The sequence below is a fragment of the Astyanax mexicanus genome, chromosome 1, assembly GCF_023375975.1.
Source record: "Astyanax mexicanus isolate ESR-SI-001 chromosome 1, AstMex3_surface, whole genome shotgun sequence".
Classification (NCBI taxonomy): domain Eukaryota; kingdom Metazoa; phylum Chordata; class Actinopteri; order Characiformes; family Acestrorhamphidae; genus Astyanax; species Astyanax mexicanus.
This window is the reverse complement of record NC_064408.1, coordinates 826,029-848,231: the sequence shown is the minus strand read 5'-3', so window position 1 is coordinate 848,231 and position 22,203 is coordinate 826,029. Positions and strand designations below refer to the sequence as shown.

Here is a 22,203-nt window from a genome sequence, read left to right as displayed (position 1 = left end):
GCAGAACTATTTGTTGCCGTGGCAGATATTGCAGTGCTTTTTCTTGAGATTTTTTGATGGATTTTTGGAATATTGTTTAAATTTGCGGGCCCCTATTAAAATGTGGAGATTCCCTGACCTTGTGGGAGAGGTAGGACCCCTTCTTTCTGTGACAGGTTTCTTTTATACATAGAGGGATGTGAAATTAAGAGTACTTTTTTAAAGAGACAGGACTATTTTTTGTGCCCAATAATATAAATTTGTGGGTATTTGGGTGGGGGTCAGAATTCTTGCTGGTCGGTAAGGAATGAAATACCCATTTTACTTAAATATGATTTTTTCTCTTCCTCTGTATCTCTCTTTGTCTCTCTCCATCTCTTTCTCTTTCTATCTCTCTCTCTCGTGGCCTTGTTGTGTCCGCGAGCCGACTCCTTCCGTGTTTTCCTGCAGGTCTCGCGCTGTGACGTGGTGCGCTGACGGCGGGCGCTCGCGCTGGCGGAGCTGCAGGCTCGCGCTTTCTCTCTCTCCTCCCGCAGCCTCGCGCTCGCCCCGCCCCCTCCTCCTCCCCGCGCGCGCTAACGCTAACACGGCGCAGAGCCCGAGCGGCCTGCGGCTCGAGACAGAGGAGGCCGCGCGCGCGACCACGGCGACCACCAACACGAGCACGCGGTAAGCGGAGCGGCGGGGCGCGCGAGTCGGCGGGGTGTGCGGCTCGTGCGCGCGGGTTTGCGGTGCGTGCCGCGCGCTGGGCTCCGCTGTCCGGCGGCGCGCGAGGCCTAAACCGGGGCCCGGGCCTCCTGAGCGGGTCGGTGCAGGCCGCGCGCGCGAGGCCTCGGGAAGACGGGGGGAGGGGCGTGTGTTGTCTGTGTGTGTGAACTCGCTCGTGCGCGCGTGCGTGCGTGTGTGCGCGTGAGAAAGACAGACATAGAGCGTGAGACAGAAAAGAAGAAGGAAAAAACCCAGCGTGCATTAAAGCAGCGCGCGCCCCCATTCCCTCCCGCGTGCTGCTGCTTCTTTGTTGTTGTTGATGCTTTTATAGCGTAATAGTATAAGGGCGTGTGCTCACGTGCATGCTTATATTCATTCATTCATGCATGCATGCTTATATATGTCTGTGTGTGCTCATATGCATGCGCGTGCACATACGTGTATGTGTGTGCGCGCGCACCCGAGCACTGCTGTGGCTATTGTCCCCCCGCCACCCCCACCCCCTTCAATATGGCGCTCGCGGGAAGAGGGTTTTGTGTTTTTTTGTGTTGTGCATCAGGAAGGAGGGGGGGGGGGCGCATGTCGCCATGTTCAGTGCTCGCGCCTGAAAAAAGAAAAAAAAGCTTTGATGTGCATGCTCGGTTCGGTTCTGTTGGGTTGGCGCACGAGCTCGAGCTATGCTTTATTTGCATGCATTACAGATGAATGCAGTCCCCCCTCCCCTCCTCCTCTTTGTAATGAGGGTAGATGAAAGGAGGGGGAGGGGCTAAAGCATGCAGAACCAAAAAGAGGAACCCAGTCTCCTGTGGGCCCGGTTCTGGTGTCAGTAGTGCTTCAGTCGCTGTATTGCATGCAGTAGTGATGCAGTAATTTAGTGCAATGTAATTAGGAATGTACTGTTTTACACAAGGTCACTACTCTGACTCACCTGAGCTAGCAGGTTAACGAGTCGATGAATTAACAAGTTTACGACTTTAGCCAGGTGTGATACAGGTATGCAATTAAAATATCACAAAAATGCAATAGTGGGATTTTCCATAATGTAACTACTATAGGTTTGGTACATGAGTATAGTACAACTCAAAGTAATAACGCATTTATTACATAGCAGGAAGTAATGAAATGTTGCTATGGCAAAATACTTTGAAAAATGAAAAGTGTTCCAGTTTCAGTTTTGTACTACATCCTACAATAGTAAGGTACATGTTATGCTAATCTTAAATCTTTTTTGGCACATGAGTATACTAAAACGTACTAACTCAAAGTACTAATGCATTTATTACATCACAGGAAGTTATGAAATGTTGCTATGGCAAAATACTTTGTTGCAGACGGCACTGTTGCATTTACGTTGTTCTACTAGTGCAGCAGTTGAGGTGGTGTTGCAGTAATGCATTAGGAATGTACTGTATTGCAAAGGTTACTTGTTCTAACTCACCTGAGCCATCTCGTTAGTGAGTTAATGGATTAACGAGTTAACGACTTTAGCCAGGTGTGATACAGTTATGCAATTCAGAAACCGCAAAACAAATGCAATAGCTGGACTTAAAACTTCCATGATTTAACCATCAAGTCTTACTATGTAAGTTAGTCAGCGTGCTATCTTATAACATATAAACATTAGAAGCCCCGCCCACAACTAAAATGGGCGTGGCTACAATGGCAGCACCTTTTTTTTTTAAAGATTAAAGCAAATAAAGTGTTCCAGTTTTGTACTACATACTACAATAGTAAGGTACATGCCATGCTAATCTTAATACTTCAGATTTGGCACATGAATATACTAAAACATACTAACTTAACGTACTAACGCATTTATAACATAACAGGACGTGATGAAATGTTGCTATGGTAAAAGGCTTTGTTGCTGACTCCACTGTTGCATTTACATTGTTCTGCTAGTGCAGCAGTTGAGGTGTTGTTGGAGTAATGTGTTTAGAATGTACTGTATTACACAGGTTACCTGCTTTAACTCACCTGAGCATCTCGTTAGTGAGTTAATGGATTAACGAGTTCATGATTTTAGCCAGGTGTGATACAGGTGAGCAGTATCGCAAAAATAGAACTGGAGGATTTTCCACAATGCAGCCATTGAATTTTGCTATTTGAGTTTGTCAGATAACTATTTAAAGGTTTTGGTATCTTAACTAAATAAACATTAGAGGCCCCACCCACAAAAAAATCAAATCATACATTTACCTCATCAGTGCTATTCTAATAATGAATTTACCTCAGCAGTTCTGTTCTTAACATACCTGTACCTCAGCAGTGTCATTCTAATCATACATTTACCTTAGCAGTGCTGTTCTACTCATGAATTTACCTCAGCAGTGCTATTTAAATCCCATATTTACCTCAGCAGTGTCATTCTAATCATACATTTACCTCAGAGGTGCTATTCTAATCATACATTTACCTCAGAGGTGCTCTTCTGATCATGAATTTACCTCAGCAGTGCTATTCTAATCATACATTTACTTCAGCAGTGCTATTCTAATTATGAATTTATCTCAGCATTGCTATTCTAATCATACTTTTACCTTAGCAGTGCTGTTATAATCTTAAATTTACCTCAGCAGTGCTATTCTAATAATGTATCCACCTCAGCAGTGCTATTCTAATCATGAATTTACCTCAGCAGTGCTAGTCTAATCATAAATTTACCTCAGCAGTGCTATTTTAATCACACATCTACCTTAGCAGTGCTGTTCTAATTATACATTTACCTTAGCAGTGCTACTCTAATCATACAGTAACCATTTACCTTAGCAGTACTATTCAAATAATGAATTTACTTTAGCAGTGCTGTTCTAATCATGAATTATCCTGAGCAGTGCTATTCTAATCATACATTTACCTCAGCAATGCTATTTTAATCATGAATTAACCTCAATGGTGCTATTCTAATTATACATTTACCTCAGAGGTGCTGTTCTAATCATGAATTTACTTCAGCAGTGCTTTCAAATCATACATTTACCTCAGTAGTGCAATTCAAATGTGACATGTAAGTGAAATGTACACACAGTAATGCAGGCAGTTTTTTCGTAAACAGAAAATATGCTAATGCTAGGTTAGCTAACATTACTACAATAGCCCTGTACAGCTCATATCTTTCAGCTATTGGGCATATTGCATTGTTGCATATTGGGCTAGCGTGTGGTTATTTTTGTTAGCGTGTGTGTTGTTAGTGCATGCTAATTGGATTAGCATGTGGTTATTGTAGAAATTTGGTGTGTTTTGCTAAGTCTGATTTGATTGGCTGTTCGAGTGTAAAGCAGCTGTGTGATTGGTTGTTTGTGATGGTCCAGGGTTACGGAGGCCAATGAAGAGTCAGGACGATGGATGAAGATGTGGCTAGACTCACCCTCCGTTCCCAAGAGCCCAAGATCATCCTCCACGGGTCAGGTACTGTACGCTGTCCGGGTCTGTCCAAATTTACCTCAGTAATGCTATTCTAATCATATATTAACCTCGGTAATGCTATTCTATTAATATACTTACCTAATAATGCTGTTCTAATCCTATATTACCTCAGCAATGCTATTTTAATAATATATTTACCCCAGTAATGCTATTCTATTAATAAACTTACCTCAGTAATGCTATTCTAATCATATATTACCTCATCAATGCTATTTTATTCATATATTTACCTCAGCAATGCTATTTTTATTATATATTTACCTCAGTAATGCTATTTTGATCATATATTTACCTAAGCAGTGCTATTCTAATCATACATTTATCTAAGCAGGGCTATTATGATCATAAATTGACCTTAGCAAAGCTATTCTAATGATATTTTTCCTTCAGCAGTGCTATTCTAATCATATATTTACCTCAGTACTGATCATTTAATCATACATTTACCTCAGTAGTGCTGTTCTAATCATACATTTACCTCAGCAGCGTTATTTTAACCATACATTTACCTCAGTACTGCTGTTTTAATCATACATTTACCTCAGTAGTGCTGCTTTAATCATACATTTACCTTAGCAGTGTTATTATAATCGTATATTTGCCTCAGCAGCTTTTTTTATCTACACATTTACCTCAGTACTGCTATTCTAATCATACATTTACCTTAAAAGTGCTATTCAAATCATACGTTTACCTCAGCAGTGTTATTATAATCGTACATTTACCTCAGCAGTGTTATTTTATCCATAAATTCTACTTAGTACTGCTATTCTAATCATACATTTACCTTAGTATTGCTGTTCTAATCATACATTTGCCACAGCAGTGTTATTTTATCCATACATTTACCTCAGTACTGCTATTCTAATCATACATTAATCTCAGCAGTGCTATTCTAATCATACATTTACCTCAGTACTGCTATTTTATTATATATTTACCTCAGCAGCGCTGTTGTAGTGTGAGTTATGTATTGTGTTATAGTGTTGATGTGGTGTTTGTTGGTGTTTAGATGACGGGGGGCTGTGTGGGGAGGAGTACGTGGTGGAGCTGCAGGAGACGGTGCTGGTGTCAGAGGGGGACGGGGATGGAGACGGGGACGGAGACGCCGTGAGGGGATTCTCCTCGGATGAACTGGTGATTCAGGATGCCGTGGAGGACGTGGTCGCCGAGGACGATGAGGGCGTGGCCGTGGAGACCTGTGTGATGTCACTGGAGGGGGAGGATGAGGATGAAGAGGGCGTGGCCATGGCGGAGATGACGGAGGACGTGCTGGTGGAGGACAGGGAGCACGACTCCGACACCTGCGGAGATTACCTGATGATTTCCTGTGAGATTCATTCATTCATTTATTCACTCGTTCATTTATTGTTTTATTCATTTACTCATTCATTCATTTATTCATTTACTAATTCATTCGGTCAATAATTTATTCACGTTTTTACTCATTCATGTATTATTTTATTTATTTATTCACTCATATTTTTTCATTAATTTATTAATTAATTAATTTATTCTTTACTTCACTAATTCACTTATTCTTTTATTTTATTCATTCACTCGCTTTGGTTGTTTATTCAGTCATTCATTCTCTTATCCACTCATTCATGTATATAGTCACTTATTCATTTATACACTCACTCATTTACTCATTCATTCAGTCACTTATTCACTCATTCATTTATTCACTCATTCATTTATTCACTTATTCATTTGCTCATTTATACTTTTATTTATTCATTCATTCACTCACTCATTGAATTATTTGTTCGTTTTCAACTTTATCTTAATTTACTCATTCATTAATTTGCTCATTATTTGAGTAAGTTATCTTATTTGTTTTTTATGTGTTTATACATGTAGATATGATTATTTACTTATTGACATTAATTTATTCAATTTTTTATTAATTGATTATTTTATTAATTCACCCATTCATCAGTTATTTATTTTTGTGTTGAGTTGTGTGTTAATGAGTGTGTGTGTCGCCCCCCAGTGGACGAGGCGGGTAAGATGGTGTCGGCGGACGGGGAGGAGGTGACGGTGGAGGGGGCGATTGGAGATCAGGAGGTGGAGAAAGACGAGGACGGACAGGAAGTCATCAAAGTTTACATCTTCAAAGCCGATTCCGGAGAGGACGACCTCGGTGAGACACCAGCGTTCCACACCTTCCATTATTCCTTTCTATTAGATCCTTATTATAACATCTCTCTCTGTCTCTCTTTGTCTCTCTGACTCTCTTTCTGTCTATCTCTCTCTCTCTCTCTCTCTGTAGGTGAGCCGGTGGATATAGGTGAGGGTGATTCTGAAACTCTGGCGTTGACGGACTCGGTTGGACGTCCCCTGAGAGAGAAGATGGTCTACATGTCCGTGGGAGACAGTCATCACACCCAGAGCGACGGTCCGTACAGATCCTCCTATATATACAACATCCTATATACACAACATCCTATATACACAACATCCTATATACACAACATCCTATTTACACAACCTCCTACATACAGACCTTCCTATATAGACAATCTCCTATATACATACCTTCCTATATACAGACCTTCCTATATACAGACCTTCCTATATAGACAATCTCCTACATACAGACCTTCCTATATAGACAACCTCCTATATACATACCTTCCTATATACAGACCTTCCTATATAGACATCCTCCTATATACACAACCTCCTATATACACAACCTCCTATATAAACAACCTTCTATATACACAACCTCCTATATACACAACCTCCTATATACACACAACCTCCTATATACAGATCCTCCTATATACACAACCTCCTATATACACACAACCTCCTATATACACAACCTCCTATATACACAACCTCCTATATACACAACCTCCTATATACACACAACATCCTATATACAGCTCCTCCTATATACACAACCTCCTATATACAGATCCTCCTATATACACAACCTCCTATATACACATCCTCCTATATACACATCCTCCTATATACAGATCCTCCTATATACAGATCATCTTATATACACAACCTCCTATATACAGATCCTCCTATATACACAACCTCCTATATACAGATCCTCCTATATACAGATCCTCCTATATACACATCCTCCTATATACAGATCCTCCTATATACAGATCATCTTATATACACAACCTCCTATATACAGATCCTCCTATATACACAACCTCCTATATACAGATCCTCCTATATACAGATCCTCCTATATACACAACCTCCTATATTCACAACCTCCTATATACAGATCCTCCTATATACACAACCTCCTATATTCACAACCTCCTATATACAGATCCTCCTATATACACACAACATCCTATATACACAACCTCCTATATACAGATCCTCCTATATACAGATCCTCCTATATACACACAACATCCTATATACACAACCTCCTATATACAGATCCTCCTATATACAGATCCTCCTATATACACACAACATCCTATATACACAACCTCCTATATACAGATCCTCCTATATACACAACCTTCTATATACAGATCCTCCTATATACAGATCCTCCTATATACACAACCTCCTATATACAGATCCTCCTATATACAGATCCTCCTATATACACAACCTTCTATATTCACAACCTCCTATATACAGATCCTCCTATATACAGATCCTCCTATATACACAACCTTCTATATTCACAACCTCCTATATACAGATCCTCCTATATACAGATCCTCCTATATACACAACCTTCTATATTCACAACCTCCTATATACAGATCCTCCTATATACAGATCCTCCTATATACACAACCTTCTATATTCACAACCTCCTATATACAGATCCTCCTATATACACAACCTTCTATATTCACAACCTCCTATATACACAACCTCCTATATACAGATCCTCTTATATACACAACTTCCTATATACACAACCTCCTATATACAGATCCTCTTATATACACAACTTCCTATATACACAACCTCCTATATACAGATCCTCTTATATACACAACTTCCTGTATTCACAACCTCCTATATACAGATCCTCCTATATACAGATCCTCCTATATTCACAACCTCCTATATACACAAACTCCTATATACAGACCCTCCTATATACACAACCTTTTATATACAGACCCTCTTATATACACTCTCCTATATAGACAACCTCGTATATACACTCACTTATATATAGAATCTCCTATATACACCTATATAGACAACTTTCTATATACACTCTCCTATATACAGATCCTTCCATATACACAGCCTCTTATATACAGACCTTCCTATATACAGACCTTCCTATATAGACAACCTCCTATATACAGACCTTCCTGTATAGACAACCTCCTATAATGGTGCAGCGACTCTCCTATATACAGATCCTCCTACATACAAAACGTCCTATGTACTCAACCTCCTTTATACTTAACTTCCTATGTACACTAGGGGTTGTACGATTAGTATTTTTTACTAGTCTACTAGTTGTTCAAAAAAGTAGTTGACTAGCCAACTAGTCATAATTTGCATAACCGGCTAAGGAATAAATCCGCTCACTGGGGGTACTGGTGGCTGGAATAGTCAGATACACTTTGAAAAGTTTGGCAAGACGAGGTAATCTGTCCTTGTTGGGCATCCACCACCGTGGAAAATACATTATTACTGACGTTTTTCCGTACTATTGACTAGTGGACGTGGTGGTCGACTAGTCTATGCAACCTCTTATATACACAAAAACTCATTTGTGTGTGTTAACAGGAAGTTCTAAGCTCTCGGATGAGGTGTATATGGAAGTGGTGGTCGGTGGAGAGGAACCGGTTCCTCATGACCGGCCGTACGACAACAACTCGCTCAGCAAGGACTTCATGCCTGTTGCCTGGGCTGCAGCTTACGGTTAGTCAGACTGTGGATCTTGTGGATCATATGAACTTTAGAGCATTATAGAGCATTATAGAGCACCCCCTAGTGATTCTATGAAGAATTAAACACTTTCTGTTGTACGTTAGGAGCTGATGACCACGAGGGCTGTGAGAACAGGAACGGTGCAGCGAGTGCTTTACTGCACATCGACGAGTCCGACGCTCTGGACAAATTGAACCGACAACACGGAAAGAACCGGAGACGAGCCGAACCCCGACAGGTGCAGACAGGTACGCCTGAGAACAAGAATACAACGTTACAATACCATACTGTTTCAATTCAACGATAATTAGCTAGCGACAGCATAACCTCCGTCAGCTAGCAACCACCCAGCAATACCCTAAAAACCAGCTAGAAATTATTTAGCCAAACAATAGCAACCATATGGAATATCTTAGCAACCACCCAGAAAACACGTAGAGAAAACAATGATACAACACCATACCATTCACTAGCAACACCATAGTATCGACTTAGGATAGGGACCTAGACCTAGGAACCACCTGGGATACAGCAGCAACCATTGGGAACCATAGCAGCGCAAATATTTCAAACTTTCTTTTTTTTAAGCGCTATTATTCTTAGTTATTATTTCCTAGTTATTCTTAGCGTTCATCTCAGATACAGTAGCAACAGCATAGCAACCGCCAAGCAATACCTGAGCAACCAGCTAGAAATTACTTTGCAACTAGAAGCCACTTATCCAAAGAATAGCAACAACAATGTGGGGAATTTTAGCAGCTATAGAACACCATAGCAACCACCTGGAATAACACATCAACAGCTGATATTCTTCAAGAAATAAACCAATTAGTAATATTATGAGCAGTTGTCCTTTTCCACATCTTGTTTATTTAATTTTATCTTGTTTTCCCTTTCACTTTTTTTTCCAGCAATTATTATCGGGCCGTACGGTCAGCCGCTGACCGTGTACCCCTGCATGCTCTGCGGCAAGAAGTTCAAATCGCGAGGTTTCCTGAAGCGCCACACGCGGAACCACCACCAGGACGTCCTGAGCCGCAAGAAGTACCAGTGCACCGACTGCGACTTCACCACCAACAAGAAGGCCAGCCTCCACAACCACATGGAGGTCCACGCCCTCAGCACCAAGGCGCCGTTCGAGTGCGAGACGTGCGGCAAAGACTTCCACCAGCAGGCGGCGCTGTTCTCCCACCGGCTGCAGCACCATCACCGCGAGCAGAAAGCGCCGGCGGTCGTCGCCTCTCCGCCGCCGGCTGCGGCCGCCACGAAAATGCACAAGTGCAAGTTCTGCGAGTACGAAACGGCCGAGCAGGGACTGCTGAACCGCCACCTGCTGGCCGTCCACAGCAAGAGCTTTCCGCACATCTGCGTGGAGTGCGGGAAGGGCTTCCGTCATCCGTCGGAACTGAAGAAGCACATGCGGACGCACACCGGCGAGAAGCCGTACTCCTGCATGTACTGCGACTACAAGTCGGCGGACTCGTCCAACCTGAAGACGCACGTGAAGACAAAGCACAGCCGCGAGCTGCCGTTCCGCTGCGAGCGCTGCGGCCAGACCTTCAGCGAGGAGGAGGAGCTGACGCAGCACTCGGCCACTCACGAGGAAGGCCGCGGCAACCACCAGTGCGTCCACTGCGACCACCGAAGCTCCAACTCCAGCGACCTGAAGCGGCACGTCATCTCGGTGCACACTAAAGACTATCCGCACAAGTGCGCCGTGTGCGGGAAGGGCTTCCATCGTCCGTCGGAGCTGAAGAAGCATTCGGCGTCGCACAAGGCGAAAAAGATGCACCAGTGCCGCCACTGCAGCTTCAAGATCGCCGATCCGTTCGTACTCAGTCGCCACATTCTGTCCGTTCACACTAAGGAACAGCAGCAGCAAGAGGAGCAGGAACAGGAACAGGAGCAAGAATCGCCGCCGCAGTCACCGGAACAGGAACCCCCACCTCCACCGTCTCAACCGCAACCACAACCCCAGCAGCAGCAGCAACAGCCTTCAGTACAAACCCCTCCACCATCGGCGCCGCCGCAGGAGAAAAGCAGCACCCCCAAGAGGACTATAGGTGCGGCGCAGCTGGCGCTGGGCGGGGCAGCCATGATTAAGAAGGTGGTGGGCGGGAAGGGTCCGCGGGAACGGCGGGTTTATCAGTGTCAATACTGTGACTACAGCACTGGAGATGCTTCCGGCTTCAAAAGACACGTCATCTCCATCCACACCAAGGACTACCCCCACCGCTGCCAGTTCTGCTCCAAGGGCTTCCGGAGGCCCTCCGAGAAGAACCAGCACATCATGCGTCACCACAAAGACATGGCGCCGGCCGAGTGAAGCCGGACTTAACCCTTATCCTAAACCCAAAACCCTAAACCTAAACTTAATCCCCTTACCTTACGCCTACTTTACCTGCACATATCGATTATCCTCTCTCTCGTCCCCTCGCGTCCTCACCTTCTCGCAACCTCGGCCGTGCCTCCAGAATCCTCACCACTCGCTTCCATTTCCACGCTACGTCGCCAATGACTCACTAGTGACATCACTCACAACTCGTGGCAAACCTTGTTCACTTGTGCAATGGGTTGTATGGTAACTTTATCGGACGAGGGTTTGGCGCAAAATTTTAATTTGCGTCCCCGAAATTAGCAGAGTATTCTGTCCAATAGAATTTAGTAGATTTACGCTAAATATGTCCAAAAGATGTTTGAGGACACTCTTTCTAATGAATCTTACCTAACACTAGGGTTGCAACGATTGGTCGATATAATTGACCGTATCACTGTCGATTATAAAAATTAGCCGATTCCAAAAATGTTAATTGGCGACTATTCGTCAATTAGTAGCACTACTTAAAAAAAGTACTGGGAACAGAAACACAATGGAAGGTTTGCGTCTCCAAAAGTGACCAATCACAACAGATTTACGCATTTACATACGTAAATATATATCAGCACTTTCCACTTTCCATTTAAAGAACAATGTTCTGAACATCTGAAAAATGCTAAAAACCAACGTTCAGATGTTTCAATCAATTGGAAGCAAAGAGCTAGAAATCGCCAACTAATCGACTAATCGCAAAAAATAATCGTTCGATTAGTCGACTACTAGCAGCCCACCCACTGCTGACAACAGACGTGCAAATGCACACACACAGTGTGTCTAATCCCTCTAAGAACGTATCGTCAAAATACTTTTTTTGTATTGGATGTCGTGGGGATGTCCAGAAAGTCTAGAATCTAGTAGCAGGTCTTTTCTGGACAGTAGAGAAACAGTTACTCCAACAAAAAGCAGGATAAACTCTATTTTTGAATTCCCTTAATTTCAGAAGAAACAGTGTCCTAACACTTTTGTACACTTAGCGTATCTTTACAACATATCATGGTTTTTTTAACAATACCAATAAATCAAACTGTAATATATCACGTTTTTTACTTTGGAGCTAGGATGCTAATGCAGCTAGCTAGCAGAATTAGCATCATGCATGTCTAAATCACCGCTAGACCTGATTAGCATGTGGTTCTTCACTCTGTATTGTCTGGAACCCTCACTAGATAACACCTGCCACCCTAAAACCCATACGATGTGCATCAGCTTGGTATTAACTGCCATTCTTTTTGTTAGCTGCATTAGCGTCGTAGCTCCAGTGCTAATTAGTGAAATATTTACAGTACCAGTATACAGTAGTAGTTTGGACACATCTTAAATTCAGTGTTTTTATTTCATTATTTTAAAATGTTCTGTATTGTAGATTAAAACTAAACTCATCCAAACTATGAAGAAAAATATATTTAGTAAACCAGAAAATGTTTTATATTTTAAGGCGTGTCCAAACTTAAACTAACGAATCACTAAAGTGGATCAGCTACATTTTGGGGACGGTAAATTTAGATTTTTTGCCAAACGATTCCTTTATAAAACCCTCCTGTTATGTTGTAAGGAAAGTCGACCCTTTTCACTTTTAAATTTTTTAGATTTATTCATTTTTGGATCCTGAAAGGTCAGTTTAACATTTATTAATTAGGTTTTCTGACTTTTAGAGGCTAAATGCAAAAATAGAAAGTTGGATTTAAAAACTTAAAAAAATTAGTTATTTCACCTCTGCCTCTCACAATCGGAATTTTAGGAGAATTGAAAAAAAAAAAAGATCTTTTCTTCATTTTTTTATTTTTCTATTTTTGCATTTTGCAAGTTGGATTATACCATCAGATTTGTGTTACAAAATACAAAAATGGACAAATCTGAAGATTAAGAAAATATTCAACTTTTAACTTTTTTTAAATTCTGTTTGCGAAAGGCTGAAATGAAAAACTAAAAAATGGATTGAAATCTTTACCATACTGAATGAAAAAAAAAGAATAAATGATTACGTTTTTTACTAAATTTTCTATTTTTAAATTTAGCCTGATATAGTCAAAAAATTAAACTGCTAAATGTTACCATTTAAAATGTATCTAGGCTTAATTAACTTTAAATTATTTAAATATAAAATGACTAATTTATTGTGTTTATAATATGTTTATTAATTAATATATGTTTATATTATATGCACATACTGTTCTGGTTCTATTTAATCCTGTTATTATAGAATTATACAATTTATTCCAAAACTGGGAACATGTTTTTATTGTATTGTGATTATAATACATAAACTTATATTCGCAAATATTCGGCAATCAATGCAAATAATTTTTACCGAAAAATTGCTATTTTTCGCACTATAAGGCGCATCAGATTTTATGGCGCATTTTATGCGACACTAGTAAGGAACAGGGTTGTCGCCATGTTTTCCTTTTAAATTCAGCAGAAGCTAAGCTAAGTAAACAAAACTTTAATAAAAAATTATATTTTTAAATAATCTACACAGAATTATTTCCTAAAAACTATTTATTTGGGTGAATAAAGCACTTCCATTTATTTACAGTAAGCTTAAATTTACAGATTTCTACTAAGGCTGGGTGCAGCAGCATTAACATAAGCAGCTAACCACTATAACCACTAGCGCTAGCCTCACCTCTGAACGGCCATAGAGCTAGCGCTTAGCGTGGTTAGCAGCTAATCCTAAGGCTAATGCTCCAGCAGTGGTAGTTAGGGTTAGAAGCTGCTCCAGTCTTGGTGCTGGAGAACTAAACTGAAACTCCTATAATATAAGTTTTCTTGTTTTGGAAAAAAAAATTAAGGATTTTAAGTGCGCCTTATAGTGCGAAAAATACGTTAATTATTTTTAAATTAAAAATTAAACTACAATTCTGCTATGTATTTTATAAAATTATGAACAATTTCAAAATGAATAAAAAATCTACTGGAAAAAAAAACATTTTTGATATTTGGTCAAAAAATTATCGTAAAAAAAAGTAAGGGTCAACTGGACCACGGAAACAAAAATACTGATTTTTCATAAAAAGCAACGTAACAGGAGGGTTATGGAGGTTATGTTGTGCATAACAGTGTGTGTGTGTGTGTGTGTGTGTGTGTGTGTGTGTGTGTGTGTGTTTGTATATATGTTTATGTGTGTTATGTAATGGGCCGACTGTTTTCTCGCAGGGTTTCAGTCTCCGTTACGAACTTTTCTGTTTTTTTATCGTATCGGAAATCAGTGTGTGAACTCCGGATGTCGGACGTTAATTTAAGGTGCCATGCTTTTTTAGAGCTACAGATAAAGTAGGACAGTTCTCACGCAAAGTTCTCACGCAAAGTTCTTACGCAAAGTTCTCATGCAAAGTTTTCACGCAAAGTTCTCACGCTTAGGTTAGAACTAAACCTGGAGTGCAGCGACTGCAGGAAGCACCACTACATCAGACCAAAACAAATGCTAAGCTACTACAGCTGTTAGCATCGGGGCTAACCTGCTCCAAACATCCCTGCCCAAGCTAACGATCCCTAACGATTAGCATCACAGACATTCCACTCGCTAACGTGTCTACTAGCATTAAGGCTCCCATGCCGCAGAGGTCAGCATTAGGTTAGCATTGTGGCTAACCGGCTTTGAACCTTCTGATCTTGGTTTCTGAGTCTGTTAGCATCCTGGCTTCAATATCAGCCACCATAAACCCATACAATGCTAACAGGTTGGGTGTTTACTTAGCATATTAGCCCCCGTGCTAATTATTGATCTATGTACATTCTTTGCTTCTAAGCAACGTTAAGCAATGCTAATAATTGAAGTATATACTTCTCTAGCATTTTAGCAACATTAGCCTTGTAGCTCCTATGCTAAATATATACTTCTCTTACATTTTAGCAACATTAGTCTCATAGTTCCAATGCTAATGCATGACATTTTTATAGCTTCAATATATTAGCTTCAGTGCTAATTAGTGAAGTATATAATTCCTTAACATCTAATCAACCTTTGTCTTTTAGCTTCAATGCTAATATGAAAAATGATTTAGTTCTCTAAGGTTTTAGCAACATTACCTTGTCACTCCAATTCTAACTGGTGAAGTATATACTTCTCTAATGTTTTAGCAACGTTAGCCTTGTAGCTCCAGTGCTAATTAGTGAACTATATACTTCTCTAACATCTTATAAACGTTAGCCTTGAAGCTCCAGTCTGTTGGCATTCTACATCACTGTTCTGACACTGTTCTGAAGTCCACATGTTAGCGTAGCAGCCGATTGTGGCTACAGTTTTGCTAAGTTTGGCTGTTAGCATCATGGCTAATCTGCTTCAAACCTGTGGGCACTGGCTGTTGTTGTTCCTGGTAGCATATCAGCTCCATCCTTGAATTCCTGAGTCTGGCTGTTAGCATTGAGGCTAATCAGCTCTAAATTTAAACCTTTCTAAGTCTGGGTATTAGCATCTCGGCTAACCCTGACCAATCATGCCAAGCCTGGCTGTTAGCATTGCGGCTATCCTGCTATGTTCAAGGTTTCCAACCTTTTGATTATCGATCAGCCAGCATAAATAAAATAAAATAATTTTATGTTTTAATGATTTATGTCGTATTACGTTTGTTTTTACCCTGTTTAGCGCCGTGTGGAGGAAAGCTAGCCGGTTGCAGCGAACTGTCCTACTTTATCAGTTTTAAACTCCTCAGCCTTAAACCTCACTCACGCCGCCTTGTTCAGAGGACTCTTATTCTGTATTTCCAGCAGCAGTGTTTCTCAATCCTGACTCAAAACTGTATTAAAATCGTCGTTTAGCCAAAATTGTTGCAACAAACAAGAGAAAACGACCATAAGTTGTTAGCATTCTGTTTAATACGTGTTGTTATTAGCCCTGGTTCATCGTTAGCCATGTTAGCATGCTAAATTTAGCAAATTTACCCCTTTAATGTGCACATTTTATTTGTATCTGCTTTGAAAATCGGCAGGATTGAAAATCACTGCCCTTATAAACTGTTTTTCAGAGCTACTACTGCTAATCAGATACTTTTAGCACTTTTATTTGTTTGTTTTGTTTGTTTCGTGCTAGCCGTTCCAGAAGTCGAGGCCTGTTTAGTGTTTAACTTCGAAGTTTTAAGATCTTGTTTACCCATGATGCTTTGTGTTGAATATATATGTACGCTCTGTGTTTTATTTTTTTTTACGGTTAGTGGCTAGCAGCTAGCAATGTGGATAAAAAGGCAGCATCCGTTATTGCTAAGCTAACGTTGCTAATACTGTATGGAAGCTACAGTGTTGTTAGCTTAGCCTTCTTTTAAACTTTTTGTCTCAGAAATATAATAGTTTTTGTTAGGATTTTTTCTTATGTTTATGATTTCAAATTATATGTCTTTTTTTTCTAATCATTTTACATTTTTGATTAGATCTATTGATTAGGTTTGATTAGATTCAATGTCTTAAGTTATTGATCCCAAGAGATTTTTACGTCTCTCAGCAGTAAAAACACAACAAAACCAAGTGATGTACAAAAGTAATAAAATTATTAACACAGAGGTATTAAACACTATAAACGTTAATACAGTGTAATATAAATATACACAGTCAATGCAGGAAAATTGGGAACAGAAATACACAGTGAAATTCTAACAGTAAAAATAACTAAATTCACTTTAAAATTATAACAGTAAAAATAACTAAGAATAGGAACATTTTAACAGTAAAAATAACAAAAAAAAAGTGAAATTTTAACAGTAAAAATAAATAAAAACATTAAAATGTTAAGAATAAAAAAACTACAAATAGTGAAACTATAACAGTAAAAGTAACTAAAAATTGTAAAATTAAAACAATAAAAATAACTAAAAACAATGAAAGTATAATACTGTGGAAAACATAAATCTGCAATAAAGGTATAGTACAGTAACATTTTAATACATGTTTAAAAATAGAATAAACTAGAATAAAATAGTCAAATTTGAAGCAAAATTCCACAATAAAAGTAAAATAACAGTAAAATAAAATAGACTATAATATAACATTAACAAATAATGTGAAGTAAATTGGATATAATTCGTTTTTGTTTTTTGTATGAGTATAATATGGTTAAAAAATTACATACACTGTATTAATGTGAAAACATTAAAACATGTAGTCATGTTAATATTTATTATACTGTAAACTTTAAATTACAAAGTAACATTTAATGCAGTTGAATTTTAAGTACTTTGTTAATTAATAATTAATTAATTAATTAATTAAAAACAATAAATACTTTTATTATAGTGTCTTGTTCCAGAAGTGCTGCATGGGATTTCTCAGCAAAGCATCATGGGTAATTGAGTCTAGAGAATCTTCCGGAGTATTTCTGTTGTAGTTCATTTTATTTTATTTCATTTTATTTCATTTTCATTTTAATTTTAATTGTAATTTTTTTGTGCACTTGGGAGTGACGCACTGCATCAGAGATTAACTCTACTATGGTGCCAAACACACTTGCGGTGTGTGTAGAGTGTGTGTAGAGTGTTTGTAGAGTTTGTGTAGAGTGTGTGTAGAGTTTGTGTGTGTGTATGTGTGTTATGACCTCAGTATCATAAACACTAGTTCATCTTATGCAACAGTATCGACTCACATTATATACTGAAACCAACCACCCATCACATAGTGTGTGTGTGTGTAAGTGTGTGTGTGTAAGTGTGTGTGTAAGTGTGTGTGTGTGTGATGCCACGCTTGATGCCCGCGTTCCGTTTTCCACTGATGCCCCTGTTAAACGTGGTCCTGATGCCAGCTGGCTGGTTGTTGTGTTTGAGTTATAAAGGGATAGCATGGCTAATACGCTAATATGCTAAATTATAATATTAATATTATTTATAATATTAATTATAAATGGAAAATTCTGTTTCTTGCTGGCCATGACAGCAGGTATCACTAATGTTCCCTTTCTAGTGAGTGTTTAAGTACATATATATATAAATATATGTGAGTGTTTTAAGAGATGGCACGGTTAAACATGCTAATTATGCTAAATATGCTAAACATGCTAACTTTAAATGGAAATTTCCATTTGTTTTGCAAGGCAGGTTAGCACTAACGTTCCCTTTTAAGTGAGTTTAGTGAGTTAAGTAAGTGTGTATATAAGTGTATGTTCTAAAGGAATAGCACTATTACCCCTATTATCGGCCACTTATGCCTATTGCGCAATTTCCTTTCCACCAATCACGTTAAGGAAACTCAAAACACGTCAGCTCGTGCCTTAAGGCCAATTTATACTTCTATGTCGAATTTAAACTTTATCGTTGTCTTCAAACTGCCGAGCGTTGCAGAGTTGAGTTGAGGACGCACCAATACAGAAATATAAGCTGCATAGGGCGCTCGCACAGGCTGCGCAATAAACAACATATTGAATCGACGAAGAATTATGAACCAGCCTTTAAACTAACACTTAAAACTTTATTTCTCAAGCAATTACATCAAAAACAATACTTTAGCATTGTTAACAATAGTATAATTCTTTGCGTAAAAACTGTGTAGAGCATGTACTGTATTTCAGTAGCGTCACAACAATTTTTTTGTGATTTTTAACGTTGTGCACTTCTTACGATGCCTCATCATAGTGCGCTCGCACAGACTACGCAATAAACAATGCATTAACTCAACATAAAATTATAAACCAGCCTTAAAACGAACACTTAAACTTTATTCTTTAAATACAAATCGTCACAAAACAACATTTTAGTATAGTTAACAATGCTGTAATTCTTTGCGTAAAAACTGTGTAGAGCGTGCACTGCATTTCTGTAGCGTCACAACAATTTCTTGATTTTTAACGTTGTGCACTTCTTAGAATGCCTAATCCTAAGTGCACAAGAGTGTCGCCATGTTATCCTGACATAATTAGAGTACGGAAGCCCTCACAGGACACGGTAAAGAGTATTGGGTTGAGTAAAGTGCTTAAAACTTCCAGTATTTCCAGTATTTTGTTTGAAGTGGTCGATAATAGGGGTTATTTTACGCTAACTTGTCATATTAGCTTGTTTTGCTAACGTTCCATTTTAAGTAAATGTGTGAGTGTGTTTTTATGTTTTAAAGGGATAGCATAGCTAAAAATGCTAATTTTGCTATGAAAATGAATGGAAATTTGTATTTGTTGTTAGCTTTGTTAGCAGGTTCAGTAACAACTTTCCCTTTCGAGTGAATGAGAGAATGTGTGTGTAATATATATGTGTGTGTGTAAAATATATATGTGTGTGTGTGTTAGTGGGGGAGATTGTAGCACATACATGAACACACTCCATATGCGTAATAGAAAATCTAGAGGTGGGCGACATGGCGGAAAAATATATTGCGATATTTAACTTTATTTAAACTTTTTTAATACTGTATAAAAATTTTAAAAATATAGTTTGTTTTTATCTGTTTTTTTTTTTATTTATTTCTCTAATACTTATGATTTGATTATGGATAAAAAGCAATTGAATCCAATTGAACAGCAATTTTTTTTTATTATAATATATAAATTACATATATCATCAATTTCACAAAAGAAAAATCACAATTGTTGCATCTACTACAGAGTTTATTCCAAGTAATTTTAAAGCATTTCTATTGGTATATTTAACATAAAATTCTCATACAAAAAATACAAATACATATAACTCCAAGGCTAGACCCATTTTTAACCATATTTAAAGGGAAAAAAGATAAAAATAAAGAGAAAATATATCAGCAATATATTATACATGTATATTATTATACAGATATCAGCAATATTTCTCCGTATCGCCCACCTTAACCAGATTTCTCCAGGTCTGATGGCACTTTGAGGAGCACGACTCGAGGAGCTGTGGGTATTTTAGGGGCGGTTCCCTTCAAACCGTCCAATCACAGCGCTGTGGTAACCAGCCTCTGCGATGTGATTGGATAAGAAGAGCACTGAGTTACCGAGACGCCGCCGGTGGAGACCAAGCCGTCCGTCTCCATTCGATCTACGTCATTCCTGACCCCGCCCCCTGCACAGCCCCGCCCCTGCTTAGCCCCGCCCCTGGCCCCGCCCCCGGTGGTAATTTTATAGTAAGATTATTTATTTGTCGGCGTTTGAACTCTGTTGTATAGTTGCGTGGGACTGTAACTTATTGTTTTGTACACATTTCTGTAAAGAGAGAACCGAGATGTAAAACTTCTGAGCAGAACTCTGTGTTGTCCTGGTGTAACTTTACATTTCTTTAAAAAAAAATGAGTTAAAAAGGAAATAAAAGGCAAAGTATTTTCCTGCAGAGCCGCCTCTCTCTTTTATCTTTTCTCTATTTTTCTGTTTTTCTGCCTTTTTTATCCGTTTTTTTTAACAAAAGCTGGATCTTTACAGAACTTCGGGTCAGTCTACTACAGAGCCCATACGGTGACATCATGTAAAAAAATAAAATAATAATGCGTTTTATATATATATAAAAATAACTGTTATATTAATGTAATATTTAAATATATATTTTGTATACAGTGCCCTCCATAATTATTGGCACCCCTGGTTAAGATGTGTTCTTTAGCTTCTCATAAATTGAGTTTTGTTCAAAATAATATAGGACCACGATGGAAAAAAAAGTAAAGTCCAACCTTTAACTCAAGTAAATTTTAAGGGGGAAATAAAATCCCTGACTAAGAAATAATTATTCTTCATAAAATCACCTGTTCCACAATTATTGGCACCCCTAACAATTCTTAGGAAATAAATTTAATAAAAGTATTTCTGTCACTTCTACAGTAGTTTACGAAGTTGATCAGAGTATGTAGGAACATTTAATTAGTAATTCACAACTTCCTGTTTCCCTGGGGTATAAATATGACGTGACACAGAGGCCATTTATCTTCAACATGGGAAAGACAAAGGAACATACCATTCAAGTGAGGCAGATGTGTGTTGACCTTCACAAGTCAGGCAATGGCTACAAGAAAATCGCTACTCGCCTACACCTGTCCATATCTACTGTCAGAGGAATTATTAAGAAGTTTAAAACAACTGGAACAGTGGTAAACAAGCCTGGACGAGGACGCAAGTTTATTTTGCCACCACGCACAGTGAGGAGGATGATAAGAGAAATAAAAAGTTCTCCAAAGCTCACTGTTACAGAATTGCAACAAATGGTAGCTTCTTGGGGTCACAAAGTCTCCAAAACAACCATCAGGCGCTATCTACATGCCAACAAGCTGTTTGGGAGGCATGCACGGAAGAAACCATTTCTCACTCACAATCATAAACGCAAACGTTTGGAGTTTGCTAAGCGGTACTATGACTTCAACTGGGACCGTGTGCTTTGGTCAGATGAAACAAAGATAGAACTTTTTGGCAACAAATGCTCTAAGTGGGTCTGGCGTAACACAAGAGCTGAGTATGCAGAAAAGCACCTCATGCCCAATGTGAAATACGGCGGGGGATCAGTGATGCTGTGGGCCTGTTTCTCTTCTAAAGGCCCTGGGAACCTTGTTAGGGTGCATGGCATCATGAATGCTCTAAAATACCAGGACATTTTAAAACAAAATCTGGTGGCTTCTGCCCGAAAGCTGAAGATGGGTCGTCACTGGGTCTTTCAGCAAGATAATGACCCTAAACATGTGGCCAAATCTACACAGAAATGGTTCACCGCACACAGAATCAAGCTCCTCCCATGGCCATCTCAGTCCCCAGACCTCAACCCCATTGAAAAGCTGTGGGGTGAGCTGAAGAGGAGAGTGCAGAGGAGAGGACCCAGGTCGTTGGATGATTTAGAGAGAATGTGCAAAGAGGAATGGTCAAAGATCCCTCTTTCTGTATTCTCCCATCTTGTGAAACATTACAGGAGAAGATTAGGTGCTGTTTTGTTGGCAAAAGGGGGTTGTACAAA

At 39.1% G+C, this 22,203-nt stretch overlaps 1 protein-coding gene and 1 long non-coding RNA gene across 4 annotated transcripts; one reads left to right on the top strand and one right to left on the bottom strand.

Moving 5' to 3' along the window:
• The first annotated feature begins 521 nt into the window (after window positions 1-521).
• LOC103025968 (zinc finger Y-chromosomal protein 1) lies at window positions 522-20,604 on the top strand. Its single transcript, XM_049484887.1, has 8 exons — window positions 522-648; window positions 3,999-4,095; window positions 5,126-5,443; window positions 6,110-6,259; window positions 6,389-6,514; window positions 8,875-9,009; window positions 9,123-9,266; window positions 9,930-20,604. The coding sequence occupies exons 2-8, from the start codon at window positions 4,029-4,031 to the stop codon at window positions 11,342-11,344; spliced, it is 2,355 nt and encodes a 784-aa protein (XP_049340844.1). The 5' UTR covers window positions 522-648; window positions 3,999-4,028; the 3' UTR covers window positions 11,345-20,604.
• Window positions 6,769-7,436, bottom strand: LOC125806081 (uncharacterized). Of its 3 annotated transcripts, none has more exons than XR_007441410.1 (5): window positions 7,270-7,436; window positions 7,142-7,173; window positions 7,030-7,061; window positions 6,932-6,979; window positions 6,769-6,831 (listed from the first exon to the last, which is right to left on the bottom strand). It is a non-coding gene; the product is annotated as an uncharacterized LOC125806081 (long non-coding RNA). The 3 variants fall into 3 exon arrangements; XR_007441405.1 differs by having other exon boundaries at window positions 6,786-6,863; XR_007441407.1 differs by lacking the exons at window positions 7,030-7,061; window positions 7,142-7,173 and having other exon boundaries at window positions 6,786-6,863.
• Window positions 20,605-22,203: the final 1,599 nt, after the last annotated feature.

Coding starts and splice junctions, on each gene's coding strand:
- LOC103025968 (XM_049484887.1), top strand. CDS start 4,029: ATGGATGAAGATGTGGCTAGACTCACCCTCCGTTCCCAAGAGCCCAAG. Junction 4,096..5,125: donor GATCATCCTCCACGGGTCAG/GTACTGTACGCT, acceptor GTTGGTGTTTAG/ATGACGGGGGGCTGTGTGGG. Junction 5,444..6,109: donor AGATTACCTGATGATTTCCT/GTGAGATTCATT, acceptor GTCGCCCCCCAG/TGGACGAGGCGGGTAAGATG.